We start from the raw sequence: 13,335 nt of genomic DNA on the forward strand, positions 1-13,335 counted from the left end.
TCTAGAGTCACTTATTAATTTGTTTTATAAAATAAAATATTATCATTTGAAGTTTGAAAATGTTAACTTTGTTATTACATTACCATTAAATTATTATACAGATTGAGGCCTCACAAGGATTATTGTAAAACTATCTCAGGGATGTTCGTTTCTAGGGGATACCCGAACCCATTTCAGAACCCCTGTGTATTGTTTTCTTGTCTACATACATTCCTGTGATAATGTTCAATTAGAATGAGGCACAGTAAGATTATCAACAATAACATACTAAAATGAACAATTCATATTTCTATATTGCACTATGTGCAAATGGTCTCTCTACTTCAAAATGTCTTATTGCTGTGCATGCTCCTCCTCCCTGTGGTGATATGGCATGGAACTCAAAGCAGTTTATGGCTCTTGTAGGCGCATCAGCATCTGCACCTTTGTGAGGTACTTGGCCGTAAGCACTACAACACTGACTCTTTAGTCAGTGAGAAGGACTAGTCCTCTCTGACTAATGGGAAGGTAGATATGCATTAAGTGGAGCAGTGATGCCCTATGCAGTGAGATTTTAGCACACTACCTAACAAGGTGCCTACATAAAATTTAAGAATTATTTCTAGAATTTACCAGTTAGTATTTCAGACCAGATTAACAGTGAGTAATTGAAACCACAGAAAGTAAAGCTGTAAGAAGAGGTGTGTGTGTGTGTGTGTGTGTGTGTGTGTGTGTGTGTGTGTGTGCGTATGTATGTGTGTATGTGTTCAGTAAAATGGGTTTACAGGATTACAAAAGGCATGCTGACAGATGGCTTAGTGGGTGAGACACTAGTTGCCAAGCCTGGTGACCTTGGTGCAGTTCCCTAAATCTAAAGGTGGGACAAGTGAACCAGTTCCCAGAAGTTGTCCTCTAGCCTTTCCATATGACCTGGAGCATGCTCTTACACACACACACACACACACTCACACACACACACTCATGCATACTCACTGAATAGAGAGATGGATATAAAAGTATTTTAAAGAACGTGTAAATGCACTTATGTACTATGCATATGCATTATGCATCGCAATTGTAAGATTGTTATTTCATGAAATAATAGGAAGCAGGTTCTGAATGGTCCCGTGACATCCGTGGTATGACACCTGTCTTCTTCTGGGGCTTTAGTGTACAGTCCAGTTTCTCAGCTAATCCAGATTTCCCAATAAGTGCCCCTTGTGTGTGTGTGTGTGTGTGTGTGTGTGTGCGCGCGCGCATGCGTGCTAGTGCACACTTGTGTTTCTATCCTACTACATTTAGTTAGGGTTTCTTTCATGAAATAGGTAGGGAAGGTTATTTACTTGAACAAGGTCAGTTTACCAGTTGCTAAACCAATGAGGAATGTGGTCCCCTCACCCTCAGCCACCATTAGTTGCCTGTAACTGAAAAGAGTGATAGAGGCGCAAGAGTCCCCTTTCACACCTGTAATGGAATGGTGACTGGCCCTGTCACATGAGGCCTTGTATAAGAAACTGCTACTGCTGTGGGTTCCTGGGTGAAACAGCAATGTCATGTTCAGAAGATAGCAGTCCACAATACTTGCTGCCACCCTTCAGCCCTATATTCTTTCTGCCCACTCTTCTGCAGTGTCCCCCAGGCCTTGGAGGAGTTGGTACAGATGTCCTGTCTAGGGCCCAGAATGCAAGTCACATATTCTCAACATATGACCAATTATGGGTCTCTCGCTTAACCCACTGCAAAAAGAGGCAGAGAGCATTGGTCTCTGAGTACAAACATAACTGTTTAGAAGGAAGTTTGACACTAGATCAGTTTAGCAGAAACAGTAGGAGATTACAAACCCACTTACACACACTCACATTCACACACACACATACGGACACACACTCACTGACACATACACACACCCACACCCACTGACATACCCACACAGACACACACATACACATACAGACACCCACTCACACCCACTCACATACCCACACAGACACACACATACAGACACCCACTCACACCCACTCACATACCCACACAGACACACACATACACATACAGACACACACTCACACCCACTCACATACCCACACAGACACACACATACACATACAGACACACACCCACACCCACTCACATACCCACACAGACACACACATACACATACAGACACACACCCACACCCACTGACATACCCACACAGACACACACATACACATACAGACACCCACTCACACCCACTCACATACCCACACAGACACACACATACACATACAGACACACACCGACACCCACTCACATACCCACACAGACACACACATACACATACAGACACCCACTCACACCCACTCACATACCCACACAGACACACACATACACATACAGACACCCACTCACACCCACTCACATACCCACACAGACACACACATACACATACAGACACCCACTCACACCCACTCACATACCCACACAGACACACACATACACATACAGACACACACTCACACCCACTCACATACCCACATGGACACAGACATGCACACACGCATACAGACACACACCGACACCCACTCACATACCCACACAGACACACACACACACATACAGACACACACCGACACCCACTCACATACCCACACAGACGCACACACACACATACACTCACACCCACACCACCCACCCACATACCCCCCCACACACACACAAGGCACACATGGCCCCATCACTTCCCCTGGCATGGGATTGTAATTACTTTTACAGTGCCAAGCAGGAATTTTCTCCTGTGGGGTAGGCCTCAGTCCAATCAGAAAGTGGCTGATGTGGGTGAAGCCAGAGCGTGTGCTGTGTCCAGCAGAAAGTCCTCACCCTCAGCAGTGACCGGCCCTGCTTGGGGGTCTCTAGTGCCTTCCAGACCAACAGCTCATAGGGAGGCATCTTGCATGCCATGTTGGCCTTCTTGTTGAGTAGTCTGAGCACCATTATCCACCTATCCAGTGTACGTCCCTTTACAGTCTTTATTGTTATTATCATTGTTACTATTGATTTATGATACAATAGGTTTCCATGTGACTTTTCAGATATCTTCATTTCTGTTAACCCTTTCCCTTTACGTTAACCCTTTCCCTTTACCTCCTCATAAAATACTTTGCAGTGTTTTTTTTTTCTATAATTTCTGCCGACTTATAGTGTGGATCATACATTATTTATGCAATTCATATCTGTCTTGAGAGAAGTCTTTGTTAAGAGGTTTTAAAATGTGATACTGTAGTTTTTGAAGAGGGATACTGAATAAGATAGATAATGAGCAATATTTAAAATACTGCAAATTTAAGAGATACAAAATATTTTCATAATAATTTAAAAATATTTAGGCAATGTATTTAAGACTTAAGGAAAACCACTTAGAAAGATAAGTTGAGGACTCTTGTTATATAAAAATTACCAAATATAAGTGTTTCTTCTCCCTTGAGAAAGTCACGTGTCTCCACAGCTCTGGTGTTGTACAGGTCTTGGGTCATATCTGATATCCAAGAATAATAAATCACTTTGTTTAGAAATTCAGTTTCTAAATTTTCTTGTTCAGTGGACCACAGCCATATTAATTGGAGATAGTTTATTACCAGAATGCTCCCATCTCAGGCCTCACCATTGCCATATCCGTTAATCTGTCTTTAAGTGTCGTTAGCAGTGAAATAGACCCTGCGTGGAAGACGAGCTTGTATAAATGGGTGTGGTGTCATTTGCTCTTTTTTTGCCTTTCAGCAGGCCTGTGTGATATTACTGAAGGGACTGTTGTCACAGAGGATCGCTGCAAATCTCCAACTTCCGGTAATCTAGTTTTTATTTCATTAACAATTAAGATTTAAAAAAAAAACTAAGATGGCTTATCAGTACAATTTTATGCATTTATAACTACATATGAGAAACATATCATTTGTCTTAAAGTCATAACAGTGTTAATAAGGGGAAATAAATGTAGCTCATGTTAATAAAAATCCATAGCTTGTGTCTGTTCAGGCTTGAATGATTGAGTGCCCAGTTAGCTTTCTTACAGATAACAGTGTTAAATTTATTTCCCACCTACCATTGAATCGATGCTCTAGCTATCTCAGATCTATGCTTCTAGATACTCCTGATGTTTAGTAGAATGAAGTAGGATCATGGAAAGTTGAATTTTTAGTTGAAAATTCACCTTTTTGATAATTATAAAGTAATGTCCAATCCAATGCTATGACAGATCCCCCCCTTTTTTTTGCTCAATGATAGGGCTCAAATCCAGGACCTTGTACATACTAGGCTAGCCCTTTGTCACTCATGACACCTCCAGAACCAAATGAAATTAAAGATTTTGATAGTTTGCTACAGTATGAAAAAATGGACTCTTAGTGAAATTGTAGCCTATTTGCATTTGTTTTTCATTTTGATCAAGGTCATTTCTTGTGTATTTATGTTCTTGTCAAAGCGGTTCTTTTTATCTGCAGGGTCTTCCTGTGACCCATGCGCATATTACTGTTTCACAGCAACATTGTTTTTACTACATTTGAGTATCCTTAGAGGTACAATCTTGAGTTTGTTATTGTACATGATTGTAGCTTTGCTAGTCATTAGTAAATTTAACATTATTATTTTAATTAAATTTATTATGTTTTCTACCTAGGAATCTTCATTAGCTTTTCTCTTAGCAAGATTTTTCTCAGCATCAGTAACCCCTTGTTTAGACTTCTGTCTTACGCCAGCCATTCTCCTGTACTGGGAAGAATTGTAGGGGTGCACTGTGCGGAGTATTTTTATCCCTGTCATAACTTCTGCTTCCACTTTGTTAGCCCTACATTGATGAAAGAGTTTGTGTTTTCTTTTTACAATTGCTTTTTTTCTGATTTTGCACAAATTGATCATTTGATGTTTCAAGCTTGAAGAGTGAACTAGGGAGAGGGACCATGGGTAAAGTGCTTGCCTTTGGGAAGATGTGAGTTTGTTCCTCAGAGTCCACACAGAAAAGCCAAGGACAGTGATTGGCTGTTGTAATCCCAGCCCTGGGGAAGTGAAGACAGTGGATCCCCTTGGTTTCCTGGCCTCCTAACCTTGCCTGTGTGACAAGTTCCAAGATAAGAGCCTCTGCCTCAGAATACAAAGTGGCCGGCACCTGAGGAATGACACCTGGGATTGCTCTTTGGCCTCCACATGTACGCTTGTGCCACACACGCATATGTACATACATGCACATGTGCACACACACACACCAACACACAGCGCACACATGAACATACACTCACATAGATATCCACACAGGTATTTTGTTATTTAAACCTCTTATTTCACTTTGCCCATTAAACTCCTAAAACATAGAGCCACAGAAGCCACACTGCTGCCTGCCTATCAGTAAAGTTGTGGACAATAGAAAGGAATTACTTTCCCTCTTGTAGACTGAAATCTTTCTAAATTTGGAGTTGGAACTGTAGTTTATCTTCATTGTTCCTTCCAAGCACATTCAGTTTATTTCTACTCTTCCTACCTTCCCCAAATACAGTTGTCAGTGTACTAAGGGCGTGAGCACAGTGAGTATTTTGGGCATGAAACATATCATTATTAAATTGCTAATTTGTTTTTTTATATTCAGCCCAAATAAGTTAATATCTCTTCATACTAGGCCAAACTTTAAAATGGCAGGTGAATGAAGCATTTAATACACAAAATTTTAGATAAATTCAAAATGATACTTAAATATAAGTATAGAAATTACATAAAATATTTATACTCTAAATCCTGCCCCAAAGATCCTCCAAGTAGAGGAAGCTCAAATGTGGCTCAACGTTTCAGAATATATTTTGCTTCTTGGTTCATATACAGACTCGGTATGATTTTAACATTGATGAGATGCTACCTGTTTTTATTGTTTCTAACATTTCTGTCAGTTTGAAATAGAGTTAAAGCTGTAACATCAAAAAGATCGATGATTAGACATGAATTCTTGTTCTTAAAAATAAAACCTGCAGTGTATTCGGATTAGCCTTTGCTCATGCTCAGATGACAGAATTCTGAGGAATCAAGTCTGTTCTTACACATCAAGAAAAAGTGTTCTTCATAAAGGGCAACTTCACAGTGATAACATCTAAAACACTGGATGTCAGTGTGCAGAGCTGAGCACACTGAAGTGGGCGCTAGAAGGCCTGTGTCAGGCCCCCTCTGGTCGCTACCGTGGCAGCCTGGACATATTTTTCCGTTATGATAGTTACTAATATTCTTTGTTGCCATGGCCTGATTATCTTACTCTTAATATTTACAATTGCTTTGCCTCATCCATTTTTACTTCCTAGTTGAGAAATAAAGGAAAAATTTGTTATCATTCATTTATCTTACTACCAAATTAAAGTCTATTGATAAAAGTGAATTAAATTTATTTGAGGTGACTCAAAAGCCACAATTTTCTTTTTCTTAATCTATTTGCTTTGGTATTTTGAGACATGCTTTCCTAGCCTGGAATTCACTATTCACACCAGGTTGGGTCCTGCCCCCTGTCTGCTGGGATTAAAAGTGAACACAGACAGCTTTTTATTTTTTTAATTGTTTTCAGTAGAGTGAAAATAACAAAAATGCTTGACTGAATTACTCACAATGAGATAATAAAATTGTTAAATGGCCATAATGAATTATTAAAAACAATAGTTGGTATTTTAAAAGTTAATATGTGTAAAAGAAAAATATATGTATAAAAGTGAATTGGAACTTAAAATGAATTCCTCAGAAGTACTGAGAAGAGATCAGTGTTTTGGAAGTGTAAATGCCCGTGTGCCTTCTGTCAAGACCAACATTGACCAAGCTTATGCATGCAGTGAAGAAAATTGAGGGTCATTTAAATCCTGTAACCAAAATAGTCAGCTGCTCAGCTAATTTCTATAAGGACTCTTTTCAGAAACCCTTTCCTAACCAGTGGTCTTCTCACAGAAGCAGGTGAACGTGACGACTGCACACTTATTTCGGGAACCACTGACTGTTTGCCCTCGCACTTGAGAAGTGGTGCAGTCTCTCTGTAATCCATCTGTTTGCATTTATATAGGCATATAGAATGCTGCGATGAGTTTAGAAATCTGCTGGGCTCTTTTCAATGAAGATTCATATATAGCTTGATAAAAACGGTGACTTTTGGTATTTATATGTGGCCTGAAAAAAATAAGAAGTTGTATATGGTTTTTGTGTTTGTTAAATTACAGTAATCTGGTAGATTTATTCAAATAAATTGGTAACTTGTCGTATGTTATCATAGAAATTACAACAACCAGTAGTAAGCATTTTCAACCATATTGCCTGTTTATGTTTAGAAAACACCAAACTTCTTTTAATATTAATATATGGACATGCTAGCCTATTATTGCTCTGATATGAAATATATAAAATAATATACACTTACCATAAATTTATGCAGCCATTTGGTATCAAAGATGACAATATTTTAAAATGTGAAGTTCCTATGGCCTTTATCCTCTTTAATTATGTTGTATTTATATGAAAAACAGCTGTCCCTGTTTCTGCTCTGGAACTGTCACTGCGGTCACCAATGGCTTTGCGATAGTTCTGAGTGAGACTGGGGAGAATCTATGGATGCTGTTAATAAAAGCAGCATAGACTATTCAGAGAGTAGTGTTTGCAAACCTCTGCATGGGCGATTGGATTCTGCCCTTGTTGGCAGGCTTTTCTTAGTGAGACTGTCTCCCTGGCCATAGTAAAGAAAGATGACTTTGGGGGAAGTCAAGTTCAAGATTTCAGGTTTCTACCTAATTAACTAAGGTTTGTTATTTTTACTGGGATTCCTTTAAGCATAAAAGGATATCTTTTTATTTGCTCTCAGTTATTTTTTATATATTTTCTTCTAACAGAAAAGCTTCATTCATTTGCCTAACACGAACTAGTGACATCTACATGAAATACACACCATTGATCACAAATGGGTTGTAAAATTGATTCCAAGTTTGTTGCAGGGAAGGAAGGTCATGGGTGAATAAATTTGAAAATACTGCATAACTAAATGGTAAATATTGTATTGGAAGTATGTAAAGTATCATGAGGACATAGAAGGGGAAGTAATCTCCAATTGGGAAGGTAGTGGATAATTTAATCTATAAGATATGTCAAGATGTACTTAATAGGTTATATTTTTCTTTCTGTGTTCTTTGACTTATAAATAATATAAAGTACAACAAGATTTTGCCTAGTTATTATGAATCAAAAATTATTAGAAATAAATTTCTATATAGTTGGTTCTGCTATACAAGACTGTATACTACTGAATGCAGTACTGGAATATTCTCAGAGTTGAGGTCACCAAGTCTGGTGGTCACCAGGATTTTAATCTGTGTTTGTTTGCTGTGCTATCACTGCGTTTGTCACTGACCATGTGCCCCTGTTCCTTCCATTGTCTTCATTTGTGTAGGTTCTTCATCACCACACAATTCAGATGATGAGCAAAAAGTGAATAATTTTATAGAAAAGGGTATAGTATCTTTATTTTAAAGTATCTTCTTTTTATACTTAATTCATTTAGTTTACTCTGAATAGATTTTGACATTTTATATTAAAATATTATTTTCAGTGAAGACCAAAAGCAGAAAGTTTTCCAAGATGGTAGCCAGTGATCTAGGTAGGAAATAGAAGTTTTTATTTGTTTCTAATTGTTGCTCTATGCAATGCTAACCAACAGCAGAAACTGATCCATTGCATTGCATCTTGTGTGTTAATTTGTTATTCCTTTGCTAAATAATAATCTTGGGGCTATGTCTATTCTTAATGCATTTGGGAAATAATTCTTAAAATCAGTTAAATTGGGTTTGTGGATCTTTCTCTGAACTTACAGTGTGAATTATTCTGTTAACTTTTGCTTTGTTTTAAAATAAAGCAGGGTTCAATTTATGCTCTAAATACCCAACTTACATTCATGTTAAACTGAGTCAGCTTTTCCTTTAGAGTTTTACTTGTATTTTTTGTGCCCTTACTCCCATCTCTCATATTTTTAAGGTCCCGTATCAAAGAAACAATCTTCTGAAAGATGGCATTTTTCAGTCTATAATAATACTGGTGTCAGGGTGTTTGGCAAGTTTACTACTGAACACCTCCCATGGACGAAAATCTTTATTCTACTCTTGATGTTTTGTGCATATTTTGTAATGAGTTCCTCAGTCTAAGATCCTTGAAGTTTAAAGCCTAAAAATAAATATATAACCACCAGGCTTGGAAACATAATCAAATTAGAATTGTCTTATTTGGTCATAAAAATTTAAGGATGCTCAAAACTTTGAAAGTCTTGACAAAATAATATTTAGAAAAGCCCTAGTTCATCTTTGACTTAACCATGAAACGTTCATTATACAGTTAATATGCTGTTGTTATATTTTTTAATTTTCCCTACACCATTGCCACATTTGTTTTGATTTTTGTTTTTTTTTCTTTTTATATTTTTGGGGTTGTTGGGCATATGTGTATGTGCATGATCATAGTATGAGAAAATCACTTGTGTGTACGTGTGTGTGTGTATGTACACATACTTGTACACAGGACAACCTGTTTGTAATTCCTCAGGAGCCATCTACTTTTTTTTGTTCCTTTTGCTTGGCTTGGCTTTGCCAGAGACAGGGCCTTTGGCCTGGAGCTCACCAAGTCACTAACTGGATTGGCCGGCCAGGAAACCCCAGGATCTCTTTCTCTGCCTGCTCAGCTCAGGGACTGTTAGTGCACAACACCATACCCAGCTTTTTTATGTGGGTTCTGGGAATCGAACTCAGGTCCTAATACTTGTAAGACAAGCACTTCTACCAAGCGAGTGTATCAACATCCCTACCACATACTCTTCTAATGGAGTAAAGAGGATGAGTTTCTCTATGACTGAAAGAGGTTTGCTTTCTCTCACTTTATAACCTTGAATATATGGTTGAATTTTCAAAAATTCCCGCAGGAAAACCCTTATTTTCTTAGCATTGTAAATTGAACCCTGTTTAGATAGATTAATGGTGAATAACTGTTAGTCTTCTGGTCAATCTTAAATAAAATGGTTTATTCTCGGGCAAAATGCTTCTTATCAATTATTTACTCTTTATTGTGGTTTTCTAGTAAATCTTTTGGTAATAATAATTAAATCACTTTAATTATGTACTAATTGTGCAGCTAATTTCCTTTATAGCATTTTGTATCCTGTTACGTTCTGGTTCTGTCACCACTGTAGAAGTTCTTTTCTGCAGCAGTTTTTCTGTGTAACGTATACTGGTAAATTGCCTGACCTGAAAGAACTTGCAGATGGTTAAATTCGTTAATGTAGCCTCTGCCTGATGTCTATTATACTGCAATATAGCTTTATTAATGTGTGCCTTCCCCTTGTTTCTGTTTCAAGTAGATATATGACTGGAAATATTTGTGTTCCTTTATTTGAAAAACCTTATGAACAAATTTTCTAGGCTAGACAACACGTGTGAAAGGCTAATTCTTGGATAGTGTTCATTTCTTCTACATTCTTTGTGTTTTTTCTTTCTGTAATGCCAACTTTTTTAGGATTGCTTCTTAGGAAATGTGTTGACTTTATCCAGCTATCCAAAGTTATACTAGTATGTGACTCTTCCTAATTATTTTTAACCAGGAACATTTTCCTCATTTGCAGTATCTTTATTGTATATTGGAAGATTTTGTAGTGTGTCTTTCTTGATTTAACAATTTTGGTATATAAAAATAAAGCTAACATCTCAAGGTTTTCCTTCTTCAAATGAAGTGTGCCCCAAATTCTATTGTGAAGGTTTTACAGTTGAAATGTTCTCCATTAGATATGTAATCTCTGTATTACCTTTCTACATTACTATCTATTTTATAATAATAATTACCACAAAACATGCAACTAGAACTTGGATGTGGAGAGGTGGCTCAGCATCAGTTAAGAGCACTTATTGCTCATATATAGGACGCAAGTTCAGTTCCCAGTGTCCACATCTGATCCCCTTCTCACCTCCAAAGTCACTAGGTACATGCAAGGAAAGCACTCCTACATACAGAAATTAAAATATGTTTCTCATCTTAAAAATAAAAACCACTTTGGCTTCCTCTGCATTGCCAGCATAACACAGAGCACCCACAGACATGTTTTAGGTGACTTTGCAGTAGCCTTGTGAAGTGAGATCGGGACTGATGGGAGAACTGCCTGCGATCATTGACTGAACTGCATTGTTCTTAAGTTTCTCATGTTGGAGAATAATCGGTGCTGGCGCCAGAGATTGTATGTGGGCTGCTTGAGGTGGTACAGCGTGCCTTTCATACATTAGAATTATTTTTAAGTTTATTTCATTGAAATAAATTTTTTTCATACAGTATATTTTGATCATGTTTTCCCTTCCCCCAAGCATGGGAAATAAACCTTTTTTTTCTTCCTTATCATTGCCTTGATATCGAGGAAGATGGCTCAAACGGCTTTTTAATACGATTATCTATGTGTTATTCTTAGCATCGCACCGGTACTTAGTAATCTCAGGACTGTTATTTCTGTGTTTTACAGATGAGGGGACTGGGTGTGAGTTAGCTGTTGGCTCCACAGCCAAATGACAGAGCAGAATGTAAGCCAGGGTCCAGTTCCACTGCTGGCACTGTGTGTACATGGGAAACATACTGTTCAATCCATTGATAGATAATCTTGCTATGGCCCTGATCTGATACACAATAATCTGGGGAGAATGACTCATTACCAAATTCTATGTGTAAGTTTTACATGGTTTTTATAATAAAGTTTATAAAACTGTAAAATACATTTATTGAAGAGAAACAGCAAATTCTGTCTGAATGCCAGATCTTGCCCACCACTTTGGTACCATTGCCTAAGCATATTATATAGTTCTTAGAAGTCTGTCTCAAAGACAAGGCTCAAGACAGTGAACAAGAGTAAAGCGGAATACACTGACCCCTGAACCCAGAGCCCCTCTTCATCTCTTGGCTCCTTATTGCAGCTACCCCAGGAAATGGCTCTGGCAATGACTTCTTCACTTTTGTGTAAGACGAGCAACCTCTAAAGAAATTAAAGCAGAATATAATGCAGCAACATCATGCACAAAGGAAGTTACATGCATGTATTTCACATGTAGCATGCTTTCCTCTTCATGTTATAGTAATATCTTAAAGACCAGTAATTTTCAAATAAACAACTTTTCTTTAACTGTTAACGGTTTCCATAAATCACTGTTTTTATTTACTCTTCATTTACATTTTATAAAGATTTAGAAGTGAGATTCTACAAATAAAAAAAATGATAGTTTGGCTTACGTAGAAATGGTTATACATAGAAATATTATGTAATAACACACACATATATAACATTCCAAGATATCCTTGTGTATAGTCTATGATCCATATGCTAGCACTACTTGGTAAGAAAATCAGAATTAACTTCCTGGAGATTCCTATTTGGTGATTATCCTGTTTCATGCCATGCTAAAAGTAGATTTCTAGTTGCTTCTTATGGTCTTATCTTGCCTCGAGGTCCATTTTAGTTTCTGTGTGTCAAGAAAGATGACCAAATTGCCTGAATGTGTAAAACCAGGGGGAGGGGGAACAATCTTAGAAATTAAAGAATAAATATTCAAAAGTAATGCTACTTAGTAAGTATTGTGGCAAAACAAATAGAAATACAACTCTATTTTTAATGGACTCCTCTCTGTGTTACCTGGTAGGTAATTTTTATTCTATGGCATTGGTTAATGGAGAAGATTAAACCTCAGGGGCCCCTTATCTCTCCAATTCTAAGAGCATGGATATTCAGTCAATGGCTCATTTCTCAGTAAAGTCTGGAGTCATTTTTGAGTCAGTGTAAGTGACGTGAGTGCTGTCCACTGGTCATGTGCTCTTTTTATTGGTTCTTTTCATATAAGTCCTGATGGCTCTAACACAGCTTAAATTTCCTCTCTTTGCCTTTCTTTCTGCAGACTTTAATAAATCCTACAGCTTCAGTCTTCTCACCCTTGTTTACCTCAGGAAACATGATACTCAGAGAAGCTAAATGCTGTGTCCACAGTCTGCCTCAGTGGTGCTGTGCCCGCAGTCTTCCTCTGTGGTGCTGTGCCCGCAGTCTTCCTCAGTGGTGCTGTGCCCACAGTCTTCCTCTGTGGTGCTGTGCCCGCAGTCTCACTGGGTGGTGCTGTGCCCACAGTCTCACTGGGTGGTGCTGTGTCCACAGTCTTCCTCAGTGGTGCTGTGCCCACAGTCTCACTGGGTGGTTCTGTGTCCACAGTCTCACTGGGTGGTGCTGTGCCCACAGTCTCACTGGGTGGTTCTGTGTCCACAGTCTTCCTCTGTGGTGCTGTGCCCACAGTCTCACTGGGTGGTGCTATGCCCACAGTCTCACTGGGTGGT

At 38.2% G+C, this 13,335-nt stretch overlaps 1 protein-coding gene across 5 annotated transcripts in view; it reads left to right on the plus strand.

The window, feature by feature from the left end:
* The window catches only part of Stxbp5 (syntaxin binding protein 5), a 137,576-nt gene that overhangs the window by 105,266 nt on the left and 18,975 nt on the right, over nucleotides 1-13,335 (plus strand). The window contains exons 19-21 of one of the 5 annotated variants that reach the window (XM_041680450.1): nucleotides 3,739-3,801; nucleotides 8,399-8,458; nucleotides 8,558-8,605. In XM_041680450.1, the coding sequence (XP_041536384.1) occupies nucleotides 3,739-3,801; nucleotides 8,399-8,458; nucleotides 8,558-8,605 (171 nt within the window). Of the gene's footprint in view, nucleotides 1-3,735; nucleotides 3,802-8,398; nucleotides 8,459-8,557; nucleotides 8,606-13,335 lie in introns of all 5 variants that reach the window. The other 4 variants (XM_041680449.1, XM_041680451.1, XM_041680453.1 and 1 more) reach the window with 4 other exon arrangements.

Source organism: Microtus oregoni, unplaced genomic scaffold (assembly GCF_018167655.1).
Source record: "Microtus oregoni isolate MIOR12 unplaced genomic scaffold, Mior012 000033F_ref0000390, whole genome shotgun sequence".
Taxonomy (NCBI): Eukaryota; Metazoa; Chordata; class Mammalia; order Rodentia; family Cricetidae; genus Microtus; species Microtus oregoni.